The sequence below is a fragment of the Ictidomys tridecemlineatus genome, chromosome 14 (genome assembly GCF_052094955.1).
Source record: "Ictidomys tridecemlineatus isolate mIctTri1 chromosome 14, mIctTri1.hap1, whole genome shotgun sequence".
Classification (NCBI taxonomy): Eukaryota; Metazoa; Chordata; class Mammalia; order Rodentia; family Sciuridae; genus Ictidomys; species Ictidomys tridecemlineatus.
The window spans coordinates 52,169,846-52,196,944 of NC_135490.1; the positions used below are offsets into that span (position 1 = coordinate 52,169,846).

A 27,099-nucleotide genomic window follows, 5' to 3' on the forward strand; every position below is an offset into this window, starting at 1 on the left:
CACGAGAACAGTCAAGCCAAGGCAGGCAAAACATGCTAGGGGGTGATGGCTCTCTCCAGGACTGGGTCCAGCAGACACCGGATCTGTAGTGCCTGCCTCTCCTGGAGGAGAGCTCCAGCCCCCACCCCATTGTGGCACAAGAGAAGGGGTGGGGAACCTGGGCTGAAGCAGGCAGGGATCTAGCAGGCCCCTCTACCCTCCAAGCAACTGCCCCCAGCCCAGGCACTGCAGAGCCACCCTCACAGCACGCCCTGACCCCTGACCCCCATACTTGAACTTGTAGCACTGGTGTCTAATTAATTAGCAAATAGACACCAATTAATTACAGGGTCCCTGTAGCCTTGGTGGGCAGGCTGGCCAGGAAGACCAAGCTTTGACAGGAAGCCTGGAAAGGGCCCCACCCCATCCACTGGGGATGGCGTGTGACACAGCTGGAGTAGGGTGCCCAGGCTGTGGGCCTCAGGGAACTTCGGCCTGATGGAAACAGAGGTGCTAGCAGGGGCTGTGCCCACCAAAGCTTGCCCGACATGATCTCACATCTGGCTGCTCCTGAGGTGTCCTTAAAACACCTTCAGCCTAGGCAACAGGACCCTTGGTTGGCTTCTGTGAGCTGCCCTGGCAGGTTAATCCTGCCCCAGGGAGACCATGGGTCCTGATTTATATCCACTGGGTCCACCCCAGCGAGGAGCCTGGGCTTCTTACTAGCCTCTGAAGCAGGTTGTCTTGCCTGTCCCCAGGCAAACAGGGTCAGAGCTGAGCTGGGCTAGAGGACATGCAGCTGGCAGGTGCCCTGGCCACAGAACTGCTGCTGGTGTGTGTGGGGTCGTGGTGGAGGCTCCCCTGCATACAGGCATGCTTGGAGCTGTGGCATGGTGGGCACTGATGGCTGGTCTCCTTCCAGAGCTGAAAGAGCTCTTCACGTGTTTCTGATTCCGGGCTGCATCAGAGGCATGACCTCGGTCTTTCCCTTTCTTGGCCATGTTTTGGGGGCACTGTGTCTGGCCTGATGAAGGCTAGGGTCTCTGCTCTTTCTTGCCTGCTTGGGCTTTGCCACACGTATGCAAGTGCTGCCTGATGTGAGTCATAAAGACCCACATGTGTGCTTTCTTCTGGAAACTTGGTGGTAGCTTTGAAGTTGAGGTCTTTGGTTCCCTTGGAGGGAATTTGTGAGTTTGAGGTAAGGCTCCAAGTTCACTCTTTCTTAACACCATTTGTAAAAGACTATTTTCTTCCATTTTATTGTCTAAGAAATCTTGTAAAGTCCCCCAATTTTACCTGAATGTCACTGAGAACGTGGCAAGAAGGGCCAGGGGTCTCGGGTCCTTGGCTAAGGTGCAGCTGCCATTCAGCTCCCACTGGCCCCAGGCCCAGAGCCCCACCTCCCAACCATCCTGCTGGGGTAGCGTCTCAGCATGGGCACTCTGGGGACTCTCGCTTGGCCCACAGTGGTGGAAGTCCAGCTTGTTGCCCCTTCTTGGCCAGAAATTCAAGTCTCTTTCTCTTGGTTTTGAGGCTTGTGTCTCCAACCTCTCATGCCCTGGTGGGATGGAACCAGAAGGTTCTGCCACTGTCCCTGTCTGCTGTTTCTGGAGACTCAGGTCATATGACATTTTGTGCTGGGCCTAAGAGGCTTGCAGTTAGTTATTGGTGTGGAAGAACGAGGCTGGGAACAGCAGGGGTGGGCAGGCCCAGGAGGGCGCGTCCCCCTGAAATCCCAAAGTCCTGAGCCTCCTCCACTCACTTTTCCTCCCCAGTGACCAGCACAGACTACGACACTGCCACAGACGCCACGGAGACCTCATCCTACTTCAGTGCCCAGGGATACCTGTCTAGGTGGGGCCACACAGACAGCAGCCCAGGGCCTCCCGGGAAGTGGTGATCTGGACTGGGTGGCTTAGATTGACTTTCCCAAGCCTGCAGCTTTCAGTCAGACCCTGTCCGTTTCTGTCCCTCTGCTCCTCCACTCAGGATACAGGGAACCTCAAACCTATCTGCCTCTGACCTTCACCCCGTGGGCCCTCCTGCCTGGACCCTCAGCCTGCTCCACTTTATGGCTACCCCCTTATTTGTCTTTTTTGCCAGCCGGGAGCAAGAGGGAACCAAATCAGATGAGGGGCAGCTGCCCCAGGTGGTGGAGGAGCTGAGGGACCTCCAGGTGGCCCCTGGTACACGCCTGGCCAAATTTCATCTCAAAGTGAAAGGTGAGGTGCTGGGGAGTGGGCACCGTAGCTGGAGGGAGGCCAGGAGCTGTCTCCCATTGGTCACACGTGGGAAGGGCCTGACCAGTGGAGGTCAGGAGGTCATGTGTGCCTGCTGCTGGGCAACAAGAGGCTGCGACCCCACCCCCACACCAGAGGCTCGCTGGCCTCTGAGCAACCTCTTTTCTGGGCCTTTGTCTGTCTCCCATCGAAAGAGTATAGTGCCCATTGAGAATGGTCGTGTGCTGACCACTCTCCTCCATGGGGTAGGCTACCCAGTCCCCAGATTGTACTGGTTCAAAGATGGCCAGCCCCTGTCTACATCTGCCCACATTCGCATGGCTGACAAGAAGACACTGCACACCCTGGAGATCGTCTCTGTCACCCGGGAGGACGTGGGCCAGTATGCAGCCTATATCAGCAATGCTGTTGGTGCTGCCTACTCATCTGCCCATCTGCTGGTCCGAGGTGTGTGCCCTGAAGGAGTGAGCAGTGCCATATGTACTGCATGCCAGGCCCCATCAGGCCGGGGCCCAGCCCATTGCCCTATGCACAGTGGCACAGATGGCAGAATTGCCCCACAGGAGCGGGTGCCCAGTGGGGCTTGGACGCCCTGAGTGATGAGCAGGCTCTTGGGGGAAGCGGACGAACACTGGGCCCAGCAGACCTGCACAAAGCCCCAGTGGCAGCTCTGACAAGAAAACTCCTGTGTCTTTATTTTCCCAAACGTTCTGAGCACTGAGAGCTGACTCCTAGTTTGACCCATACTGGTCCTGCGGAGAGACTGTTGCTGGGTCCTCCTCCTGCCTCTCAGGGTGCAGCCCCAGCTGCCATCTCCCAGTGCCCATGTGGTTCTAGGCGGGGCCCCAGATTCCCAGTGGGCACAGGGAGGGTGGGGATGTCACACGGATGTACACTGGAGTGTGAGTTCTTTGGCCTCCCGGCCAAAGTTTCAGGCAGGGTAATGGACCTTTGACCATGGGTGGGGCCATGCCCAGGTCCCCCCACTGGGCAGTAGGACCAGGACCTTCCCACATGTAGGGAAGCAAGGGAATCTGTGCATGCTGCACATCTGACTCCCTCTGCACTTTTCAGGTCCTGATGAACCAGAAGAGAAGTCAGCATCAGGTGAGATGGCCCTGTGGGCAGACAGAGGCTGGGTGGATTGTGGGCGTGAGGCCAGAGTGGACCAGCCCTGGGCCTGGTAGCGGTGGAGGTGCAGGAAGAGGGCTCTCTGGGGCCACAGGCACAGGTCGCAGAGAACTACCTGGGGTTCCCAGAACAAGGACATCAGGACGTGGGAGCTGAAGGAGGGGTGCCGGGTGTCTCCATGGCTGTCCTTGCTCTCCCAGATGTGTGTGAGCAATTGGTGCCACCCCGCATCCTGGAGAGGTTCACCCCCAAGAAAGTGAAGAGGGGCTCCAGCATCACATTCTCGGTGAAGGTGGAAGGTGGGCATCCTCACTCCCCGGAGAAAGATCACCCCCCCAGAGTCCCCATGCCACCCTCCCACAGTCCACCCATGCCACCCTGCGTGGCCTCCTGCTCCACCCCTCATATCACTCTTGCCAAGCACCCTCTTCTGGAGGCCCATAGCCAGTGGGGCTGTGTACCCACTGAGCCCTCTCCTGCCCACAGGATGCCAGGCCCCCACCATACACTGGCTCAAGGAGGAGGCCGAGAGAGGCGTGCTGTGGATTGGCCCAAACACCCCAGGCTACACTATGGCCAGCTCTGCTCAGCAGCACAGCCTGGTCCTGCTAGATGTGGGCCGGCAACACCAGGGCACCTACACGTGCATTGCCACCAAGGCCGCTGGCCAGGCCCTCTGCTCTGCCAGCCTGCATGTCTCAGGCAGTGAGTAGGGAGCCTGGGTGTGGTGAGGGACCAGCTTGGGATGTATGGCCTTCACCCACCTGTGATCCTTCTCCTGCAGAGCCCAAGAGCAGTCTGGGCCCAGTGGTGCAGGCCAGTTTGGCCTGGAACCTCAGCCCTGCCTGCATGGTGCACAGATGGCCTGCAGGCCCTGCCCAGAGCCCTCTGTTCAGCCCCTCTGAGCGATGGTGCTTGGAGGGCAGGCCTGTCCCCCAACCCCATGGGTGACCAAGTGCTGAGAGTGGACAGGGAGGTGGGCGCTTAGGCACAGACCCTTGCCAGGGCTTCTTAGGGACAGTGCAGGCAGGGCCCCCAGGGTGGTCTAGATGTCCTGGGTAGGGGTCCCAGCCCAGGACTCAAGGTATCGGAGTACAGGACTGGTCCTGACAGCTCCCCTGGATCTCTGGACAGTGCCCAAGGAGGAGGAGCAGGAGAAGATGAAGGAGGCTCTCATTTCTACCTTCCTACAGGGGTGAGTGGGTGCCCTGACTGACTTACCCAGTGGGCTAGGGTGGTGTAGCCCTGTGGGTGGCCACCCCCTTCCCTGTGCAGCTTCTCCACACTATCAAATGAAGTTTTTATGGGCCCCTTCTGGTGTGGAGCCACTGATTGTGGTGTCCTGGCCCCTAGGCCCCCCTCTATGGGGAGCAGAGTGGTGGGGTCCAAGCTGGGCTTGCAGGACACCCCTCCTCCCCTCAGGACCACCCAAGCCATCTCAGCACAGATGTCAGAGTCTGCTGGTCTCACCGGCCTTGCTGGGCAGAGGAAAGGTATGCCCGGGTTGGGTGCAGGGGAGGCCGCCCTTTGGACCTGAGCAGCCTGGGCTCTAGGTTCCTGCCCTCTCATGGCCAGCTCCCAGCTCTGGTTGGAGTCAGAGCTATTTCTGACCTCTGTGGTCAGGGGGCCCATGCCCAGTGGGCTATGTTAAGAAGAGCCACAAAGTCACCTTGGCCCCCACAGCCCCAACCCTGCCTCAAGCCTGATGCCAGGCTGGACCCTGCCCAGCCCTGTCCTCAGCTCCCTCACCATCTGCCTGCAGCCCTGCCTGCCACCTGCTGCCCCTTAGCTGTGCTTGCCATTCTCTGGCCACTTGCTGCCTCTTCTGTCCAGACCCGCTCCCTTCATTCTCATCCCTGGTCACAGGCTCTGCATCCTGCTGACCTCACTGGTCTCTTCCTGCTGGCACCACCTCATGGTCTCCCTGCCAGGGCCTGGTCTCCTGCTCACCATCAGCCCCTAGGAGAATTGCAGTGAACTTTTGGGGGAAGCATGACCCCACAGTGTTGTGTTTGTTCCCCCAGGGGAGGCCCTGGTGGCTGAGGAGGCCCATAGCCACCTGTCCCTCACTGAGGTGGGTACAGAGGAATTCCTACAGAAACTCACCTCCCAGATCACTGAGATGGTGTCGGCCAAGATCACACAGAGTGAGGGGGCCAGGATGGGACCTTTCCAACCACAGGGGAGGCTGGGACCCTGTGTCCTCGCATGGGGCCTAGCTAGGACTCTGTGCCTGGGAGCCCTGGAGACTGGCTGGGTGGTAGGCAGTAGGGGGACAGCCTTCCAGGGACATCACAACTCTTGTGTTCGCCCAGCCAAGCTGCAGGTGCCTGGAGGTGACAGTGATGAGGAGTCCAAGACTCTGTCCACCTCCCCCCGGCAAAACGGTCGCGGCCCTCCTCCAGCGTCCAGGAGTCATCCTCAGAGTCAGAGGATGGGGACTCCCAAGGAGAGGTGGGTGGGCTGGGACCCTTAGGAACAGGGCTTGGGGCCTGACTTGCTGAAGAGACAATGGGGGGCTGCAAGGGCCTGGTGCTACCAAGGGAGGGGCATCACCCCCAGAGACACCAAGGGACACCAGAGGTTAGAGCAGAGGGCAGGGTCTCTGCACGTGGGTTCCTGCAGAGCACTACCTCTGATGTCACTCTCACTGCCATCTGTGGAGAGTGCACCTTTGCCTCCAGAGCCCACCACCTCTTGGGTTGCAGGGGGCAGTGGGCAGCAAGGTGCTGTGAGCAACCACAGTCTAGGCGCCCATCCACGTTGGCAGGAGCCAGCCCTCTCACTGCCATCTGTGCAGAGTGACCCTGGGGGCTCCTGCCCTGTGGCCCTGGACTGGGTACCTCTTCAACCCCTGGACTCAGCACCCTCCCCTCTGTGCTCTTGGGGGTTTTAGGGGGTTGGGAGAACCTATCCCTCCTCAGAGGTGGGGGGCAATGGGGGGCCTTGGCAGGCCTCACCCCTCTGGCCCCAAGACTTAGGCCCATTTCTCTTTATCAGATCTTTGATATCTATGTGGCCACGGCCAACTACCTACCCCTGGGGGCCGAGCAGGATGCCATCACACTGCGGGAAGGCCAGTATGTGGAGGTCTTGGACTCAGCCTACCCACTGCACTGGCTTGTGTGCACCAAGCCCACCAAGTCCAGCCCCTCCAGGCAAGGCTGTGTGTCACCAGCCTACCTGGACAAGAGGCTCAAGGTATGGTAGTCCGGAGCTGGGGGAGGGTGCCAAGGCCCTGGGATCCTGGCCCTTCGCCAGAGAACCCTGGAAGTAAGGGACAGGAGCCCGGTGGCCACAGAGGAGGTGGAACAAACTGGTGCCCTGGAACAAACTCCTGTTTCTCAATAGCTGTCTCCTGAGTGGGGGCCCAGTGAGGCCCCCGAATTCCCCGAGGCCATGTCCAAGGATGAGTACAAGACCAGGCTGAGGTATGTGTTGGGGAGGGTTGAGAGTGGAGCCACAGCTGGCTGCTGGGCCTCAAGGGCCAGCTGGCGTTCTGCCGTGCTTCTTCATGGGGGACCTGTGCTTGCTGAAGCTGTGTGAGCCTCCTTGGGTCACGGTCCTGCCCCTGGTTTCTGCAGCTGTGCCCTCCCAGAGCCTCATTCAGGAGGGCTTCCTGGGGAAGAGGTGGTGCCCTTGCTCCACCACCTACCCACTTTCTGAAACTGGGTGACAGGCTCCTGATCACAGGAACCCCATTTAACTGCAGTGCAAGGGAGCAAGCTCTCCATGTGTCCCTAGTCCCCATGTGGAGACTAGGGACAGTGGGAGCAGGGCAGCTGCTGGGCACTCCCTGATGCCACTCTTCCACCAGCTCTGTCATCCAGGAACTGCTGAGCTCAGAGCAGACCTTCGTGGGTGAGCTTCAGTTCCTCCAAAGCCACTACATACAGCACCAGCAGCCGTGGCCAGCCAGAAGGCAGTCATTTTTCGCAATGTACAGGACATCAGTCGCTTCCACAGCAGGTAGGCAAGGCCACACACATACATGTGAGGTGCACGCACAGCTGTGGGTCAGGCCTCGTGGAGGGTGACACTCAGCAGCTGGGGTAGGAACTCGATTTACCCATGGGCACATCCCACTTGTGTGATGCCCCAGTGACAGACGCTCGCCATATGGGTTGAAGGCTGAAGAATACCTGCCACCCATGAGCACTCACACAGGCCCATGTGCATGCACATGAATGTACACGGGCACACGGGAAGTCCCATGTGCACACCACATATGCTCACGCACCCAGCCTCAAATGTGCATGGACATGTGCTTGATATGTGTGTGCACATAGTGTACATGTGTGCACACATACATATGTGAATCCTGTACAAAAATGTACATACATGCTGGATACACATAGATATGTGCACTCACATGCATGCTGATCTCCATGCACATGTACTCTTGCACACTCACACAAGAATTTGAGTGCATGTGTGTGCCATGTGCACATCCACAGACACATTCAGGCAAACACATGCACACATATTATACACACATGCCACACATGCATGGTCATATCTGCACACTTGTGTATACATGCACAGCCACATGCATACACACATGCACCCACACACGTGCACATGTACATGCATGTACCCACATATACATGCTCACATACTACACATCTGCACACTCGTGGGCAAGTGTACATACCCATGCACTTCTGTACGTGCCCACATGTCTGCACACCCAGCTTAGTATACTCAGTCTCACAGACCCAGAACCCACTCCTGGGCAAGAACCATAGCCTCTCAAGGACAGGGCCCAGGACTGGGCTGTGAGCTGTGCCTGACCCTGTCCCTGACCCTGTCCCTCTCTGTGGCAGCTTCTTGCAGGACCTGCATCGCTGTGACACAGATGATGATGTGGCCATGTGCTTCATCAAGAACCAGGAAGCCTTTGAGAAGTACCTGGAGTTCCTGGTGGGCCGTGTGCAGGCAGAGTCCATGGTTGTCAGCACGCCAGTCCAGGAGTTCTACAAGGTGCCCATGCCTGGCTCCATGGCGTTGGCCACGGTACCCCTCCCTGGCTACTCCCAGGCCTAGTGCTGGCCTTGACTCCCACCAGAAATCTCACTGACCTGAAAGTCCCCTGTGGCTTAGCCCTTGTCCTGTGCTCATGGCCTTAGTTCATATTCCCTGATCTCTTTCCCCACAGTCCCCAGTGACCCTTGAGCCCTGTAGCTCTGTGCTCCTGGGCTGGCCACTTCACTGCCCAAGTTCTGTGCATGCGTCCGGCTAGATGGTAACACAGCCATTGTCCAGGTTCAGGGCCAGGTGTGAGAGTGCCCCTGGGATGTCCTCTACTGTCAGGATGCCCTAACTGGAGCTGTGCTTTCTTGCCTGAAACCTGCCCTGTGGTGCCTACAGAAATGCACTGAGGAGATGCTGTCTGCTGGGGACCCCTCGCAGCCACTGCCACCACCACTGCAGCACTACCTGGAGCAGCCGGTGGAGCGGGTGCAGAAGTACCAGGCTCTGCTCAAGGTGGGAAGCCCTGTCCTGCCCCAGCCCTGAATGTCCAGGCCAGGCCTTGGGGCTGAAGCAGTCTGGGTCCTGACCCTTGGTCCGCCTCAGGAGCTGATCCACAACAAGGCTCGGAACCAGCAGAACTGCGCCCTTCTGGAGCAGGCCTACGCAGTCGTGTCAGCGCTGCCCCAGCGTGCTGAGAACAAGCTGCACGTGTCCCTCATGGAGAACTACCCCGGCACCCTGGAGGCCCTGGGGGAGCCCATCCGCCAGGTGGGGGGACTTGTGTCTGCTGCCATGTGGTGGGGTGTGGCTTTTGTGGGTGCTGGGCTCATAGATGACCCTGGGGTCTGCGCCCAGGGATGGGTCCAGGCAACCACAGTCCAACCACATCTACTCACACCCCAGGGCCACTTCATTGTGTGGGAGGGCGCACCAGGAGCCTGAATGCCTTGGAAGGGCCACAATCGCCATGTCTTCCTGTTTCGGAACCACCTGATGATCTGCAAGCCCCGACGAAACTCGCACACCGACACCTTCAGCTATGTGTTCTGGAATATGATGAAGGTCTGTGGTGCCAGGGGCTGGGGGTGTCATGCAGGCCAGTGGAGGTTTCCCTGTTCCTGGGCTCCAGGGTGGCCACTGGAGCAGAACTTGCCATTGTTCTGGGATGACCTGGGCATAGCCCTACTGGACCCTGTCTGTCTAGGGATGCTTAGCTCTGTCCTCCCACTAATGTTGCACCCCTCAACAGCTAAGCAGCATCGACCTGAACGACCAGGTGGAAGGGGACGACCTTGCCTTCGAGGTGTGGCATGAGCGGGAGGACTCTGTGCGCAAGTACCTGCTGCAGGCGTGCACAGTCATCATCAAGCACTCCTGGGTGAAGGAGATCAGCAGCATCCAGCAGCGCCTAGCCCTGCCTGTGTGGCGTGAGTGTCCCTGGTGCTGTGCTGGTGTGGGGACCTGAACATCACTTAGATGCCCAGCGGGCTGCACCCAGGCCGGGCACGTGGGCATGGGTTGCTTTCTGCACTGGTGGCTTGGTTCTCCCCTTTGTCAGATCTAGCTGAGGGACCAATAGCTTTGGCCTCCCAGGGAGCCCCATAGCAGGTGTTGAGCTGACCCTGGGACACAAGGGATGTAGTGGGGACATGGCATAGCTCCAGACTTGGAGTATCTGACCAGGTCATGTTTGGGTGTGATGGTCTTGTACCCTGGTCTGTCCCTGCCTCGTGCAGCCACACCCAGCTTAGTCAGTAACCAGGCCCTTGGATGTGAGGCCACTGCTGTTGTTGGGGGCAATTTGCCAGGGTGCACCCAGGGGACATAGGCCTGACATCCCACCCTCAAAGTCCTCAGACCCCCACATGTGTCCTCAGGTCCTCTGGAATTTGAAGAGGAACTGGCTGACTGCACGGCTGAGCTGGGGGAAACTGTAAAGCTGGCTTGCCGCGTGACTGGCACACCCAAGCCTACTGTCAGCTGGTACAAGGGTACCTGCTAGGGCCTACAGACTGACCCTTCACATGAACCCCTACCAGGGGTGGGCTGCACGGGGGCTGAGGACAGCATGGGGTCTGGTCAGTGGGCTGGGCATGGGGAACAAGAGACAGTCCAGGCCTGTTCAAGGGCAAACATCCTGGGGATGGACAGTGAACAGGTAAGTCAGGTGGTGCCATGGCCACCCAAGGGAATGAGCAGGGTGAGGAGTCAGCACAGGGCCGAGACAGACATGCCTGAGGGCAGCCGAGAGAGCACCAGGACCACAGAGGGGGCCACAGGCAGGCACCTGGGTGCAGGAGAGGCCTGTAAACTTAATGGGCCAGGAAGGGTGCTGATCACACTGCGCCTTCAGGGTCACAGAGCACAGGCCTTACGTGGCTCACGGATGGGAGCTGCCAAGGTCAAGGGAAGTCAGGTGTCTCCCAGGCCCGTCTCACTTGACACTGCCACAGGCTTGGGGTCCCGAGACCATCCTCACTTCCTGCACCTCCATAGGCTTGGGGTCCCGAGACCACTCTCACTTCTGATGTCCAGTTCACTGGTCCCCAAGGTTGCCTTCAGGTTCAGTGATTCACCAGAAGGTCTTGGAGTTCAGAGCTATTATGCTCAGGGTTAGGGTTTACTTCAGCATAAAGACAAGACTGCAGCCCCTGAGAAAAAAGAAGAGCACTTCGGGAGGGTCCAGTGTCACCACTTATGAGCTCCCAGCCTCCCGCTCCCAGTGCAGTGAGGAAGAGCACCTTCTTCTCCCAGTGACACCTGAGAACACAAACAGACCTATGCCAACCAGGAGGCTTAATGAGACTTGACGTCAGCATTTGTCACTGGAACTCTGTCAGACCTGCATGGCTGACCACTCATGTGGCTGACCTCAGGCTCTAGTCCTCCTGAAGTCAAGATTAATGGCCTGAAGCCCACTATGAATCTCACGTTAGCATAGAAGACAGCATGGAGCTCCACTAGGAAGCTCATTGTTAGTGTAGACGCCAGTGTGGCCTGGGTCACCTACTAGGAATCTTGTTGGCGTAGTGCTGGCTTGGCCTAGAGCATCCATCAGGAATCTCATTATTGGTAGAGATGCCAGCATTGCCCTGGTCACCCACCAGGAATCTCATCATTGGCATAGAAGCCTTCGTGGCCTGGAGCATCCTCCAGGAATCTGTTCATTGGTGTAGACACAGCATGGCCTGGGTCACCTTCTAGGAATCTCGTCGTTGGCATAGACACTGGCATGGCCTGGGTCACCTATTCTCAGAATGGCCTGAGAATCCCCCCAGGAATTTCATTGTTGGCATAGATGCCAGTGTGGTCCAGGTCACCTACTAAGAATCTCCTCATTGGCATAGATGCCAGCGTGGCCCGGGTCACCCACCAGGAATCTCCTAGTTGGTATAGAGGCTAGCATGGGCCAGAGCCTCCTCCATGAATGCCATTGTAAAATAGAGTGTCCAGTCTGGTCCTGAGCCACAAACCCCTAGGCTAGCCCATCTTTTGTGGCCTAAGGTTCCAGAAAATCCGAGGCTCTTCCCTGGCAGACTGTTCTCGGGTCCCAAGGCACCTTGCTGGTGCCAGGGATCAACATGATTCCTTTGGGCAGCATGGAGCATTGACTACATGGAAACCCCATGGTCTTGTGAGCAGCACGGGGCATGGTTCAGATCTGTCATCTGTCACCTTGGCTGTAGTGCCAAGGGCCTGCTTAGGGACATGGCATCATGTTGGTGGTGGCCATGGTTGCATCCTGGATGCATTTTGAAGGCAGAGCCAGCCAGATTTGCTGATGGGTTGCATGGGGTGTGTGGAAGAGAGATGTCATCCAGGGAGCAGCACAGGGGTTGTGGACACCAGAGGCCACTGGTCCTATTCACAGAGGTGGGGCAGACCCACAGGGAGGCAGGCTGGTACATTCTGAGCTGGGCAGGGAGGAAAGAAACCCAGATTTGTGAGATTTTGAAGAATCCAGGTACCCATTGGGCTCCAGGTGGTTATGGAGGGGATAGCTTGAGAATAAATCTAGAGCTTAGGAGAGATGTCTGGCTGGAGGTGAGAGATGGCAGGCAGGTCCTTGGCATATAGTGTGTCTGAAACTATGGGTCAGGTCTAGTGCACAGCCCTCAAAACATTCCCAGCAGCTCAGGAGACTGAGACAGGAGGATGCAAGTTCAAAGCAGCCTCAGAAACCTAGCAAGGCCCTAAGCAACTTAGTAAGACCCTGTCTCTAAATAAAATGTAGAAAGGGCTGGGATGTGATTAAGGCCCTTGGGTTCAATCCCTGGTGCGAGAGAGAGAGAGAGAGAGAGAGAGAGAGAGAGAGAGAGAGAGAGAGAGAGAGAGACTGAGGTCAGTTTGAATGTGGAATGAGTGTGAAGAGATAAGGCAGGCTTCAAGGCTTGGGATCTGGGATTCACAGAGTCAGAGAGGTGAGGAACATAAGTGAAGGGGCGGCAAGCCAGAGAGATGGGAGGGACCCCAGAAAGCTAGCGAGGAAGGGCAGCCAGGCAGAGAGGGCCCAGGAGTGCCAAGAGCTCTGGCCAGCCCCCAAAACAATGAATGAGTCCAGCTTCCTTTCCTGGGTGATGAGGCTAGCGAGCTGCCGTGTCAGTGGGCTTCAGTTTAGCTAGACCATGCGAACCCAAGCCCATGAGTGGAGACCCTTGGATCCAGATTCTCATGGAGTCAGCTGCCTTGCATCAGGGAGTGGAGTGGAGAGCAGAGCCCACCCTGCCCTTGGGGGACATCCACTCATTCACAAAGCTCTCTTCCTTTTGATGAATGCTGGGCAGCCCTTATCTCTTGTTCCTCAGGGAGTCCAATTGGCCTATCCCTGAGTGGAAGATCACAAGGCCTCACTGGGTTGGGCATCTGGTTTCCTCCAAAGCCCCACTGCATGCTGAGAGCTGATTTTCAAAAGTGGTATCTGACAGCCATGTCTGGCAGGGGATAAGTCCCAGACCCAGGGGACGCTTCACTCATCAAGGGCTCTAGCCGTGAAACGGTCTGTCTCAGGAACGTGCGACGTGTCCATTTCCTGATGTGCCAACAAGACACCTGAGTCTGGGTTACTTATAAAGTGAAGAGATTGTTTTCAGATTGAAAGTCCAAAGGGCATGGTGCCATCTGGTGGGGTTCCCCTTGGTGGCCTCATGACTTCTTGGGAGTCTTGCCAGGGGGAAGGAGCAGTTGCAGTGACAGGAAGACAGGGGATCAGGACCAGGCTGGTTTTATAGCAGCTTGCTGACCTCTGGAGACCAGCACCCATCCGTTCCAGTCAGTGCCCTCAGTGACTGAATTCACTTCTGCTGGGGCCCCACCTCTCAGGAGGGGAGCGCTCCCAGGGCACCCCATTCGGAGCCACCCATCTGGAGCTGCTGGGCTTGCACGACCTATGTATGTGCCTACAACCTGGGCCCATGGGGGCAGCAAGTAGATAGAGCTGGTGGTGACCACTCTAGTAGCCAGCTCTCTTTGACCATTTCTGATGGCCATACAAGGATATCAAGTTGCGATTCATCTTCTCATTACCTTGGCTGCCTCTGTGCTATAGCAAGGCCTGGCACTTCCTCTGCCAGCCACGCAAAGGCTGGAAAGTTGGGGTGTGGCATCCACGCTTTACTGCCAGGTGTTTGCGTGGAGCTGTCCCAGCTTAGCTGGTTAACTGTCAAACCAAATGGCCATGCCACTTGCAGCAGCCCCTGGGTCAACAAGGGCACATTGCACTAGTGGCCTCAGGAAGACCAGCAGGATGCCTGGCTCCCCCTGAGCAGAAGGCTGGTGTTAAGGGTCCACTATGTGAACTCAGAGTCACGTGCAGTTTCAGGCCAGAGTTCAGATGCAGACATCATCGCCATGGCACCCAGAGGTCCCTGTCCACAACTGGGTGGCCTGGTGCCTGTGTCCAGCACAGCCATGGAAATTTGAGTTCCTTCTCGAAGCCCCCTGCAGATTGGATGGGTAGAAGGGCCCTCCATCCCTCTGCATGCTGTGATGAGGGACGAGGTATGGGTGGGAGGGAAGGGGTGTTAGGCAGTGGATTATGTATGTAGCTGTAGGCTTGGTGGGATTGAGTGAGGATGGGCCCATAGCCAGGGAGCTGGGCGTGATCAGCACATGGGAGGTCCGCAGGGAGTCACACTGGGGCGGTGGGGTGACCATGGACTTAGCTGTCCATGTGGATGTCTTCTGTCAGGTTCAGGTCTCTTCATTTGGCCCTGCCTCTAGCTAATGTCCAAGGTGGACATAGAGACACAGAGACAGAGGTCTGGGCCACACCCTCTGTGTAGAGAGGGTAGAGAGAGAAAGAGAGAGAAACAGAGACAGACCCAGAGAGGTACAGACCAGCCCCAGCCTCTCATCCATCTGGGCAGGCTTACAAGGTCCCTGCCTGACAACAGCCCTCACTCCTCCTTTCTAGATGGGAAGCCAGTGGAAGTGGACCCTCACCACATCCTCATCGAAGACCCAGATGGTTCCTGCACCCTCATCCTGGACAACCTGACTGGGGTCGACTCTGGCCAGTATATGTGGTTTGCGACCAGCGCCGCTGGCAGTGCCAGCACCCTGGGAAAGATCCTGGTGCAAGGTGAGCCTGGAGGCCCGTGGGGCAGGGAGACACCCTGACCAAGCCCACCATGTGGCTCTGGTGGATGGGTGGAAGGGCCCTCCATCCCTCTGCTCACTGTGATGAGGGACTGGGTGTGGGTGGGAGAGAAGGGCAGGCAGGCAGGCATAGGAGGGTGGAAGCCCTATGTGGTCAATGGCTCACTTAGGGCTCAGGAAGAATGTGGGGGCTCGGACACCCCCAGCTCCATCAGAGTGGCTCTTTGTGTCTCTCCACCCTGCAGTCCCGCCACGGTTTGTGAACAAGGTCCGGGCCTCACCCTTTGTGGAGGGAGAGGATGCCCAGCTCACCTGCACCATCGAAGGTGCCCCACACCCTCAGATCAGGTGGGCCAGCACATGGTGGGGCACCAGGGAAGGGGCTTCAGGCTCCTGTCTGCAACACAAGGGTTGTGCAGCTGTACGGGGCTGGGCACAGTGACTGTCTGATCACTGAAGAGAGGGCATTGTGGGGCTGAGACCCACTGGGCATGGGGCCTCTGCCACAAGATAGCATGGCCAAGCTGGATGTGGGCATCCAGAGGGTGGGTTCACCAAGGACTATAGCATCTGGGCCAGGGCAGCGGCTCTGCAGCACAGGAAATGTCACACCCTGCCTCATGGACTCTTGTGACGGGTTCTAGGTGGTACAAAGATGGGGCCCTGCTGACCACGGGCAACAAGTACCAGATGCTGAGTGAGCCCCGCAGCGGCCTGCTGGTGCTTGTGGTCAGAGCAGCTGGCAAGGATGACCTGGGACACTATGAATGCGAGGTAAGATGGGTGGGCAAGGAGCCTCATGGCCAGCTGTCCACTGGGGCTTGACAAGGGAAGGGCCTGGGCCCTTGGCACAGGCCCGGAGACACCAGGCCACTGTAACCCATCATCCCCAACCCACCACACCATGTCTGGCCTTGCTCCTCTTCCACACGAGGCTGAGCCCTGCCACCTGCCATTGTTCCCACCCTCTCAAAGAAGCCCTTTGGTTTTTGCCTTTCTAGGGAACCCAGTGCTGACCTCAATTTTCATCCATTTATGTAAAAAGTAGTGTTAGTTTCCACCTTTGCCTGGTGTCACATAGGTGGGACCCTACAGAAGGAAGAGCTGCCCTGTCCCTATTCATTGTCCAGAAGCCCAAGGCTGGGGCTCCTGAAGGCAAGGCCCAGTCTGAGCCTCTGGTCTTCAGGGCCTGTCCTGGCACACCGTGACATTGAGCAGGTGTGTGCCCGTTACAGGGCCTCCGAGAGCCCCAGGCTCCAGTCTCTGGCTCTTGTCTAGAGGCCAGCCTCCTGCATGTGGGCCCCACATGCAAGTTCCAGGAAGCAGGGAGACCCAGCCAGCTCTGCACTTCAGGGGCTCAGAGCCACACACAGCCAGCAGCCATCTGCACAGTGCAAGATGCCTGGGCGAGGCCCTGGCTGGGAGCCCTGTCCCCTTTGAGGGACACAGTCTCAGTGGGGACCTAAAACTAAAGACCGCCAGAGTGGTCGAGAGACAGCTATGTCCCTTGAGGATAGGGGTCCTGAGTGGTTTCTGTCCATCCTGCAGCTGGTGAACCGGCTTGGCTCCACTCCTGGTGGTGGGGAGCTGTACATGCAGAGCACTGTGCTGCCAGCCCAGGAGCAGCGCCACAGGGAGCAGACTGTGGCTGCCATAGAAGGTAGGTGCCACCAAGCCTGTTGCCCATGCTGCCTAGGTGGGTCCTCAGGCTTGAGCCTTGTGTCACAGCTGCACAGCCAGCCAGGACTGGGGGGCAGCAGACCCACCATGTCTCAGAGCGGGTGCACTTCCTGCAGGGGTGGCTGGGCAGGCATCTTGGGCAGATGACCTGGCTAGAAGAGGAGGCTGTGGGGAGGAGCCCAGAGGCTGCAGGCCACGTGGTCTCAGCACCTGTGGGGCAGGCAGAGATGGCCAGGAACCCAGAATGAGTGCTGGAAAGGCTGCTCTGTGTTGGGGAAGTGTGAGCCCTGCCCCTGGCCTGCAGGACAACCCACAGAGTCACTTCTGACCCAGGGCACCCTGCCTGGCAGTGGTCACACAGGCCTCCTGCAGGCAGCAGCTGGGATGGGCTGCACTTCTAGAGAAGGGGGTTTCCCCCTGAGGGCAGAGGCAGGACAGTAGGACATCTGGGGAAGAGCGTCTACACTGAGGGCAGAGGGCAGGACAGTAGGACGTCTGGGGAAGGGCGTCTACACTGAGGGCAGAGGGCAGGACAGTAGGATGTCTGGGGAAGGGTGTCTCAACTGAGGACAGAGGCAGGACAGTAGGATGTCTGGGGAAGGGTGTCTACACTGAGGACAGAGGACAGGACAGTAGGACATCTGAGGAAAGGGCATATCCACTGAGGGCAGAGGGCAGGACAGTAGGACGTCTGGGGAAGGGCATCTCCACTGAGGGCAGAGGGCAGGACAGTAGCACGTCTGGGGAAGGGACATATACACTGAGGGCAGACGACAGGACAGTAGGATGTCTGGGGAAGGGCGTCTGGGTAGAGGCAGCACAGTAGGACGTCTGGGGAAGGCATCTCCACTGAGGGTAGAGGCAGGACAGTAGGAAGTCTGGGGAAGGGGCGTCTACACTGAGGGCAGAGGGAAGGACAGTAGGACATCTGGGGAAGGGGCCTCTACACTGAGGGCAGAGGGCAGGACAGTAGGACGTCTCAGGATGGGGTGTCTACACTGTGGGCAGAGGCAGGACAATAGGATGTCTGAGGAAGGGGCGTCTAAACTGAGGGCACAGGCGGACAGTAGAATGTCTGGGGAAGGGCGTCTACACTGAGGGCAGAGGGCAGGACAGCAGGACATCTGGGGAAGGGCGTCTCCACTGAGGGCTAAGCTGATGAGTGGAGAGTCAGATATTGGTCTGGCCCTTTCCCACCAGGCTGAATTGGCCTTGGAGAGGCCAGAGCATTTGTGGTTTAGTGTCCCTGCCCTGGCCTAGGTCACTCCCAGGGTCACAACAAGTCACTCCTACAAGGCCCCATCTGGGTGAGCCAGTGCCCAGGCCACCAGGATGGGAGGAGGGCCACTGTTATATATCTTGGCTCCCAGGTGGAGTTGCCCCCCTGGAAGGGCTGCCTTGGCAGGTGGGGAATCCTTGTACCTAGGGCCATCGAGCAGAGGCTGGACCCATGTTTGTGGAGCCACAGCTTCCACAAGAGGGTGGTTGGAAAATGTGTCGTCCAATTCCTGAGCACAGGCTCCTGTGGAGTGTTCCCACTGCAGTCTGTCCATCCCAGGGACCAACACACAGGGTCTCTGTCCCTCTGGACCTTCAGAGGACCGGGCCAGCCAAAGCCCTAGATCCCAACCCTAGGAACTTCGAAGCCCCTGTGGCCCTCATGGACTCTTTCTCCAAGGGCAAGTCCCTGTGTGAGGGCTTGTGACCCTCACCTGCCATATTGGACCTGTGTTCCTGGGGACCCGTGACATAATACTGTCCCACAACCCGGGGACAGTATCACCATACATATATGCTTTTACCGCCACCGGCTTGTCCACTTCCTCTGCATTGCGTGTCTCATGGTTGGGGACGTGCCCTTCTCACTGGGGCAGGAGTGTCCTCTGCAGCTGTTCTCTAGTTGGTCACGATGGGTCCCTTTCTGGAAGAAGGCAGGTGTCAGCGTGAAGAGCAGGCCTCCAGAGCCCACTGGGGCCAGGCACATCACTGAGCGCTGGTTCTTGAAGGCCATGCAATCAGAGCCCTGTGCCTCCTGCTTCCTAATCCTGTCCTGCTGCTTTGTCTTAACCAGTGGCTCCGCAGCCAGAGGGGCCCTGGCTGTCTCCTGTTGGTGGCACTGACCTGGCTTGAGTGTCTGCACCAGGCCAGGATGCTGCTTTGCACGGCTGCAGCCCTCCTGTAACGGCAGACTCACTGGGGCCCACAGCTGGTCTGGGGAAGTTGGGGACCATGAATAAAGTGCCAGCTTAGCAACCCAAGGTGTCCTGGAGCAGCAAGATGGAGCAGTAAGCCGGGTCCCTGCCAGGGAGGACCCAGGTGGAGGCCCTGGGCTTTCCTGTCCTTCTGTGCACAGGAGCTTGCCTGCAGATGGCACACAGGTTGTCCCTCTTTGTGCCCAACTTAGTCTAAATACATACAGCTTCCTGACTGGATTCCTATTCCCGCCATCAGTCACTTCCCTGTAGAAAAGCCTGTGCAAACAATTCACACATATAAATGCACACATGCCTCAGCACAGCCTGTGCAAGCAATGCACACATATAAGCACACATGACTCAGCACAGCCTGTGGAAGCAAAGCACACATAAATACACACACACCTGAGCACAGCCTATGCAAGCAGTGCACACACATAAACACGCACACACCTGAGCACAGCCTGTACAAGCAATGCACACATATAAGCACACATGCCTGTGCAAACAATGAACACATATAAACACACACACACACCTGAACACAGCCTGTGCAAGCAATGCACACATATAAACGCACACATGCCTGAGCACAGCCTGTGCAAGCAATGCACACTTATAAATGCATACACACACGTGAGCAGACTGTGCAAATAATGCACACATATAAACACACACATGCCTGAGCCCAGCCGGTGCAAATAATGCACACATATAAACACACACACACACTGCCTGAGCACAGCCTGTGCAAGCAATGTACACATATAAACACACTTGCCTGAGCATAGCCTGTGCAAGCAATGCACACATATAAACACAAGCCTGAGCATAGCCTGTGCAAGCAATGCACACATATAAACACACTTGCCTGAGCACAGCCTGTGCAAACAATGCACACATATAAATGCACACACACCTGAACACAGCCTATGCAAGCAATGCACACATATAAATGCATACATGCCTGAGCACAGCCTGTGAAAGCAATGCACACTTATAAATGCATACACACATGAGCACAGCCTGTGCAAGCAATGCACACATATAAACACACACATGCCTGAGCACAGCCTGTGCAAACAATGCACACATATAAACACACACAAGCCTGAGCACAACCTGTGCAAACAATGCACACATATAAATGCACACACACTCCTGAACACAGCCTGTGCAAGCAGTGCACACTTATAAATACACACATGCCTGAGCACAGCCTGTGCAAGCAATGCACACATATAAACACAAGCCTGAGCAAACACATGTACATGTGCTGATGTGCACATACATGTATACACACTTGTGTGTGTGAATGTGTGTGCAGCATGTCTGAGCATGCATATGTGTGCAGACAAGTACACCTGTGTGCACATTTGTATGCAAGGTACATCCATGTGCAGGCACACAAATGTAGCCAGTGTGACCTCCAATGCACACACACAGAGACAGTGTCTAATTCTTATGCTCATCATCTGAGACAAGCTTGAAATGCCATAAGTTGCCTAGGGAAAGCCTATCTCAGTGTTGCAGTGCAGTGAAGCAGAAAGTCCCCTGGTCCAGGAGATGTGGGACCATGTCCCAGTACAGGCTACTTGGCTTTGCTGGCCACCTCCTCCACCTTCCCATTGAGCAGTGAGAGGGCTGCTGAGCCTGGAGATGGCATGTAGTAGTCAAGCCCAGGCCTGCCCAGAGGTCAAGGGAAGAGGCCTCAAGGTGGTTGGGAGTAGGTGCTGCCTGGTTCCAGATGAGTTTCATCCTCCCTGGAACTCCAGTCCCCAGCAGCAAGATGGAAACATAGGCCCCATGGGCTGGCTTTGGTAAGGGCAACAGCTGCGAAAACCAGGAAAGGCCACGCAGTTGAAACAGCTGACCTCCACACTCAGACCTCAGGCACCCACCACATGCAGGGGGCTCAGATGTGCCACATGCAGCACTCTGGTGCCCCCTCCCCTGGAGACCACTCACCACATGCGTGGGGTCCAGATGTCCACATTCAGGACTCTTGTGTCCCTCTCCCCTGGAGACACCTTTTGGACTTGAACTTGTTTTGTGGCAAAGGTATCAACCATCCTGGCCCCATTGTGGCTGGTGGCCCACTGCATGGCCACAAGCTACTCTTCCATTTCCCTAGGCCTCAGGGCTATGTTGGGCTACATGTTTGAGGAATTCACAGGCTTATGTCAGCATGAGGAAAAGCCTGGGCCCTTTTGAGTAGGCAACAGATGCCAGCTCGTTCTCCCCACAGCCCCTGTGGTGCTCAGGAGAGAGAGTGGGCTATCCTTGTGGTGCCTGCTGTCACATCCCAGCCCCTCGGGGCAGATGCTCTCACCTGTCTGTAGCTGAGGAAACTGGACCTCCTAGCTGAAACAGACTGCCCAGGGACACATGGCCAGTGCTCCTAAGCCCAGCAGATGGCTGCACTGCAGTGCCATCAGGGAGTAAGCCCCAGGCACTGGCTTCTCTGTAACCCTTGCTATTCTGACTGTTTTCTTTGTAGTCACTGAGCAGGTGACTAAAGTCCCCAAGAAAACCGTCATCATGTAAGTGCAGGCGTGTTCCTAACCCATCCTCGGACTGCAGTGCCCTGCATGCCACTAACCTTCCTGAACCTTGCGGTGTGTCTTGGCCACTTGCAGTGGCTGCACTAACAGCCTGGCTCACTTCTGGCCACCAGTGCCTTGCAGATTTCTCACACAGCCGTGGCCTTAGGTCCCTCCACACGTCATGGCTCTCTTGCTCTGCACACAACACAATGGCTCACCAGAGTTGCACCACTAGGGTGGGGCTGGAACTGAGCCACTTCCCTCAGAAGACTAGAGACAGACTCTTATCCCTTGGTACCCCAGGTCTGGGACGGTATCATCCAACAGAACTTGCTGCAGTGGTGAGAGTATTCTCTCTACACTGCCCAGTGTGGCAGCCACTAGCCACGTGTGTCTGTTGAGTACTTGAAGTGTCTAGTGCAGCTTAAGAAATGAATTTTAGGGGCTAGAATTGTGGCTCAGTGGTAGAGCACTTGTCTGGCATGTGTGAGGCCCTGGGTTTGATCTACAGCACTGCACATAAATATATAAATAAAATAAAAAGATCCATTTACAACTAAAAAAAATTTTTTTAAATGAAGGAATTTTAGCAGTCTCCAAACCCAAGCCTAACCAAGGTTCAAGGAAGTGGTGAGGCTTAGGGTGGCTCCCAGAAGTCAGCTGAGAGCCAATTTCCTCAGAGCCATGCCCGTGGGTTCTTTGTCCTTCAGTACCTTCATGCTGTAGAAAATCTGGGCATGTTGGTGAGCTGACTTGGGCGATCAGAGCTGGGTGAACTCACAGAACATAGGCTTGCTTATGACCTGGACAGTCCTGGAGACTTGCAGAGGAGGTATGCAGGTGGAGGTGTGGGGAGCTGTAGGCAGGACTGGCTGAGGATTTTATAAGTTACAGGCTGGGATGCTCCAGGATAGAAACCTCCATTCCTCAGGGGCTGAGCAGCCGCCAGAAGGGCCTGAAGGTAGATGTGCTACAGAAGAATTCTGTCATCAGAATTGATGAGGCCCTGGGTTAGCTCTTCCCTGACCTCCCTTCTCCCCAGAAGTAGGCTTCTCCTACTGTGCCACCCAACAGATGGGAACAGTTGGGTGGTAGAGTGCCATCCTGGGTACAAGCAGGTGTTCTAGGGCCTCAGACAGGTTATTGCTCCCTTCCCTCCACAGGGGGAGCATTGTAGAGATGGAGCCAGATCCCATTTGGGAAGCTTCAGAGGCAACCTGAGGGGGACTGGGGGTCAGAAACATTCTGGGAAGTACCCACCTTTGTCCTGCAGAGAAGGCTGTGCCCCCTCAGCTTTGGCCCTCAATAGGCCACCAGGAGCCTCAACCTCCCCACCAGTCAGTGGAGTAGGAGATTCCCTTCCTCCTGGACAAGGGATAGGGAATGTAGGGTTCATCACTGCTGTGCACCTTGAGGGTGCCCATGTGTCTCTGGGCCCGTCCCTGGGAGCAACTCTTCCTGGAGCCCCGAAGTTAGAGCAAGAAATAAAAATAAGTGCTGAGAGAGAGAGAGATAGGCAGTGCCTTGGTCAAAGCACCAAGTCCTGACCATGGACTTGCCTCCCTCAACTGGAGTCTGCTCCCTGCTCATGGCCCACTTTACCTCAGCACCTGCTAGAGCCAGGATCACTGGCAGCAGAGGAGGATCTGGGCTAACCAGTGCATTGCTGACCCTTGGATCTGGGCATTTTTGAGCCTTTCCCCCTGTCCATGCCTGTAAAGGGGATCAGAACCACTGAGGGCCCTTGCTGAGACAGGCCAGGGCTGCAGAGTCGCTGGCCCTCCCAGCATGCACTCCTGAGCTGTTGGCCTTGAGCTCTGCCCCTCCCACCTTGGGAGATGCCAGCCAGGCGGGGGACATGGCCATGTGGAGCTCAGTGTTCAGCCATCTTCCCCTTGGCCTGATGGGGCCTCACTGGCCCTAGATCCAGAGGCCAGGAGCACAGGCCACAGGCCAGCAGCCTGTCACTTGCCAAAGACTTCACGGCATGCGGGCACTTCCTGGTAGCAGGCTGGGCACCCTGCCTGAGGTACAGAGCAGAAAGCCTGCTGAAGAGGGGGACGGGGAGACAGTGCAGTCCTGGTGTCCAGAGGCTTCAGCTTGGGTGATGTAGCATGGGCCTTCTAGGTGCCTCCACATGTCTTGAGCAGAGCAGAACTTGAGCTTAGCCATGTGAAACACTGTGCTTGGTTTCCTTGGCTTCCTGCCAGGGGCTCTGCAGGTGGGGCTGAAGAGCATGTGTAGGAGTTTGCACACTCACCCTCCTCACCTGTTTGTACCTTAACTTGGTCTCTGGCATGTGCTGATGGCTTGGAGCTGGGTGAGGCTGCAGATCTCTGTGCCCATCTCTTCTTGGGCCCTCTCCCCTACCAGAGAGGAGACCATCACCACCGTGGTGAAGAGTCCCCGTGGCCCACGACGATCCCCCAGCAAGTTCCCCTCCCGCTCTCCTTCCCGCGGCTCCACCAGCCCACAGAGGCCAGTTCTGTTGGCCCCTGACCTGCTGTTCCTGCCGGGGTCCAGGCAACCTCACAGGCCTGAGACAGAGCCAGGCCAGAAGCCCACTGTGCCCACACTGTACATGATGGAGGCTGAGGCCCCCTCCGGAGCCCTGCCAGGGGGCACAGGGCCCCAGCCCAAGTGGGTGGAGGTTGAGGAGACTGTTGAAGTCCCAGTGAAGAAGTCGGGTCCTCAGGCTGTGTCTCCCACCAGGGAGATGCCCAGAGGCATGGGGGCACTGCTCTTCACACTGCCTGGTGGGACGCCAGGTGGGGACCCCAACGCCAACAACTCCAACAACAAGCAGCTGTACCAGGAGCCCCATGCCCAGGGTCTAGCTGTGGTCTGCATTGGGGAGCCCCTCGTCTTCCATGTGGATGCTGGGGGAAGTGTGGACTGGGCTGCTTCTGGAGCAGTCACCCCTGAGCCAGAGGAGACTGGGGCTTCCCTCAGGGACAGCAGCACGGAGTGGGCAGGAGGAGAGGGTGATGGGGAGACCCCTTTCGTGGTGGAGGAGCCCCAGGACACGGATGGCCTTTGCAGCCGTGACCCCAAGATCCTCACACACAATAATCGTGTGCTGACCCTGGCTGACCTGGAAGATTACGTGCCCCAGGCAGGGGAGACCTTTAGCTGCCCAGTAAGCAGCACCTCCGACGACATGCCCTGTGAGGTCTCCGTGCTCCAGAGAGAGATCAGTGAGCCCACCGTGGGGCAGCCCATCCTGCTCAATGTGGGGCGCCCACCCAGACATGTGGGTCCACCTGGCTTCTTCAGGACGGGATCCCAGGTCCACAGCCCTGAGAACCTGTCCTTTCACGTGCGAGGGGTCTGAGCTGGGCCTGTGGGCAGTGCTCCTTGGACCTCCTACTGCACCCGGGTCCAGCACTCTACAGATGGCAGGCAGAGCAGCTTCAAGACGGAGGTTTCCACCCAGATGGTCAGCTTGGGTCTGTGGGAGAGACTGTCACTCTGCATATTCCCCCAGATGGAGATGAGGCCCCTGGCCCCTCCCAGGGATGAGGCCACATACCCTGGCAAGACAGGGAGGCCAGGGCACTCTTACTGTGCTGTCCTTGCAGCATGTGTCCTGCACCCTGCTGGGCAGCAGCACCTGCTCTTCTGAGCTCGGGGTTCAGCCTACCATGCCCTCTGTCCTGGGCCCTTCCTACCTCACTGGACTTTGGTCCTCAACAAAGAGGACCACAGTGCCTACAATGCCTACAATGCTGGATGCACTGAAGTCCTTCAAGAGAGCCTGGCCAGGGGCAGCTCAGAGACCAAGCTCTGGGTTGTCCCTTTTGGCCTGCAGGAGCCTCCAGGCTCTGGAAACAGATGTGGACTTGGGCCTGTGTCCTGCTCCTACTGGGCACAGCCTTGCCTGTCCCCAGGCTAGGGATGGGACCCAGACCCCCAAAGCCACACCCAGGGCCTAGTGGCCACCAGCGGCTCTGCAGGGTGGACACAGGGTCTGTGTTGGGAAGTGCACCTGTATTCTGGCTGATAGAGCAATAAACCAGTCTGCGCCTCCTCTCTGCTCCTCTCGCTCTCGCATTCAGTACCCTGGGATCCCCTCCACCCATAGCCCTGGTTGGGCCTAGACCAACTGCCCTGTTCCTTCACTCCAAGGTCAAGCTGGGAGCCACATGGGTGCCCTGTATTGGCTCCTGTGTGCCCAGACGGGCTGTGGCAGCACATGGGCCTGTCTTGTTCCCAGGCAGGGGCTGTGGGGCTGGTCCTGTGGACACATGATATGACCAGAATCACCCATAATTGTCCCTCTGGCCCACCAGGAGCAGTGCAGGCTTTCCTCTACCTGGCAGCTGAGGCTAGTGTCAGGACAGATGTGATGTGGGGGTGTGATATGGTGGTCCCAAGTTCTTGGCATCTAGAGGTTTACCCCTTTGTCCCCAGCTGAGGTGACCCAGGACAACCTAGCATCTGTCAGAGGGGTGGGAACCACTCTGTGCCGAGCTCCAACCGTGAGGCTTCCCAGGGATCCACTGACCTCTTGGATGGGGAAGGGGAGGGTGGGTTCCCTGACCCCACAGAGGGCATCCTGGAGCTGCCTCTCCATTTTGGGTGCCCCTCCTGGGCAGGGGCTCAGGAGGGTTGGGGAAGGTTCTGGGAAGGGACCTTCTGGGGATGGGAGTGGTCAGCATCCTCAGGCTGCAGATGGTTGGCAGGTGGGAAGGGCATGGGCCATGCCAGGCAGGGGCCTGGAGAGTTTTTCAGGGATAGGTGGAAGGGGCCAGGGAAGGGTAGCATGGCCTGGACTAGCTGTAAGTGGAGGGTGGATGGTTACTATGCAGATGGAGTTGGGTAAGGATAGGGCAGTGGGTCTGTCCCCAGGAGGGGGGCCAATGGCTCTGGCCACCTGGACACCAGCCCCATGATTCCCTTGGACCTTAACATGGTATCAGGCTGCCCCCAGGTTTAGAGCTGGGGTTCAGAGTCAGCCTTGCAGGACAGCCAGCCTTGGGATGAAGTGTGTGCTAGGATTTGGGGCACATGAAGGGTGAAGGATGGGTTCCTGGTCCCCTGGCCCAGGAGGTGGAGGAGTTCTCCATGGGACACCTGGGTGAGGACAGGCCTGAGCTCCAGGGGAGGAAGTAGCTGTCCCCAGTGTGGGTTCTGGGGCTTCTCTCTCTGTGCCAAGCCTCCATTCCTCACAGCCTCCTGAGTGGGTGGGTGAATGAAGCAGGTGGGAGAGGCCAGCTGGGGGTCAGCCCACTGGACTGTCTCTGACAGGGACTGGTCTCTGGAGGCCCCTACCTGGGATCAGGCCACACCAGACCCTGGGCCTTACCATCTGCTGCTAACCCACCTCTTCATAGGTGTTACCCAGGAGGGCTCCGCCCAGCCCTCCCTTGGAGTCGACCAGGAAGTCCCATCTGTGCTGCAGAGACTGCTGGGCCCTGAGGCTCCAGGCCCTTCTGCAGGGGACTTTGCCAGCCCCACCCCCGGCCCCAGGGAACCACTGGCATTTCAGGAGGCTGGCCCCCAGGCTCCAGAAGCCTCGGGCACACCAGGTAAGCCCTGCAGGGAACTGGCTGCAAGGACACATCCTGTGCTGACCCTGTCCTGGCCAAGGAATGTCCTTGGGCTCTGAATTTGCACATGGCCACCCCAGCGTTCTCAGCATGGTGTAAGTTAGGTGTAGGTCTGGCCCAGTGTCTCTCTCAGGACCAAGAGTAAGGCAGCTTCGTCTTGTCTGTCACCACCACCAGCTGTGACAGATTGGTGCCCACAGGGGAT

At 57.5% G+C, this 27,099-nt stretch overlaps 2 protein-coding genes and 1 long non-coding RNA gene across 3 annotated transcripts; all 3 read left to right on the plus strand.

The window, feature by feature from the left end:
• The first annotated feature begins 527 nt into the window (after window positions 1-527).
• On the plus strand, window positions 528-5,690 carry LOC144370533 (obscurin-like). Its single transcript, XM_078031338.1, has 10 exons — window positions 528-595; window positions 2,083-2,201; window positions 2,469-2,666; window positions 3,294-3,326; window positions 3,551-3,649; window positions 3,837-4,055; window positions 4,485-4,545; window positions 4,773-4,843; window positions 5,375-5,497; window positions 5,671-5,690. The coding sequence occupies exons 1-10, from the start codon at window positions 528-530 to the stop codon at window positions 5,688-5,690; spliced, it is 1,011 nt and encodes a 336-aa protein (XP_077887464.1).
• Window positions 5,691-6,722: 1,032 nt separating this feature from the next.
• Window positions 6,723-8,327, plus strand: LOC144370617 (uncharacterized). Its single transcript, XR_013430524.1, has 3 exons — window positions 6,723-6,781; window positions 7,168-7,319; window positions 8,177-8,327. It is a non-coding gene; the product is annotated as an uncharacterized LOC144370617 (long non-coding RNA).
• Window positions 8,328-8,351: 24 nt separating this feature from the next.
• LOC144370534 (obscurin-like) lies at window positions 8,352-9,266 on the plus strand. Its single transcript, XM_078031339.1, has 3 exons — window positions 8,352-8,366; window positions 8,721-8,837; window positions 8,928-9,266. The coding sequence occupies exons 1-3, from the start codon at window positions 8,352-8,354 to the stop codon at window positions 9,264-9,266; spliced, it is 471 nt and encodes a 156-aa protein (XP_077887465.1).
• The last annotated feature ends 17,833 nt before the right edge of the window (window positions 9,267-27,099 follow it).

What these genes read in the sequence shown, in the direction of transcription:
- LOC144370533 (XM_078031338.1), top strand. Translation starts at nt 528, where the DNA reads ATGATCTCACATCTGGCTGCTCCTGAGGTGTCCTTAAAACACCTTCAG. An exon ending in ATTTCATCTCAAAGTGAAAG is followed by an intron (nt 2,202 to 2,468) that starts GTGAGGTGCTGG and finishes TCCATGGGGTAG; the next exon opens with GCTACCCAGTCCCCAGATTG. An exon ending in AGAAGAGAAGTCAGCATCAG is followed by an intron (nt 3,327 to 3,550) that starts GTGAGATGGCCC and finishes TTGCTCTCCCAG; the next exon opens with ATGTGTGTGAGCAATTGGTG.
- LOC144370534 (XM_078031339.1), top strand. An exon ending in AGTACCAGGCTCTGCTCAAG is followed by an intron (nt 8,838 to 8,927) that starts GTGGGAAGCCCT and finishes GGTCCGCCTCAG; the next exon opens with GAGCTGATCCACAACAAGGC.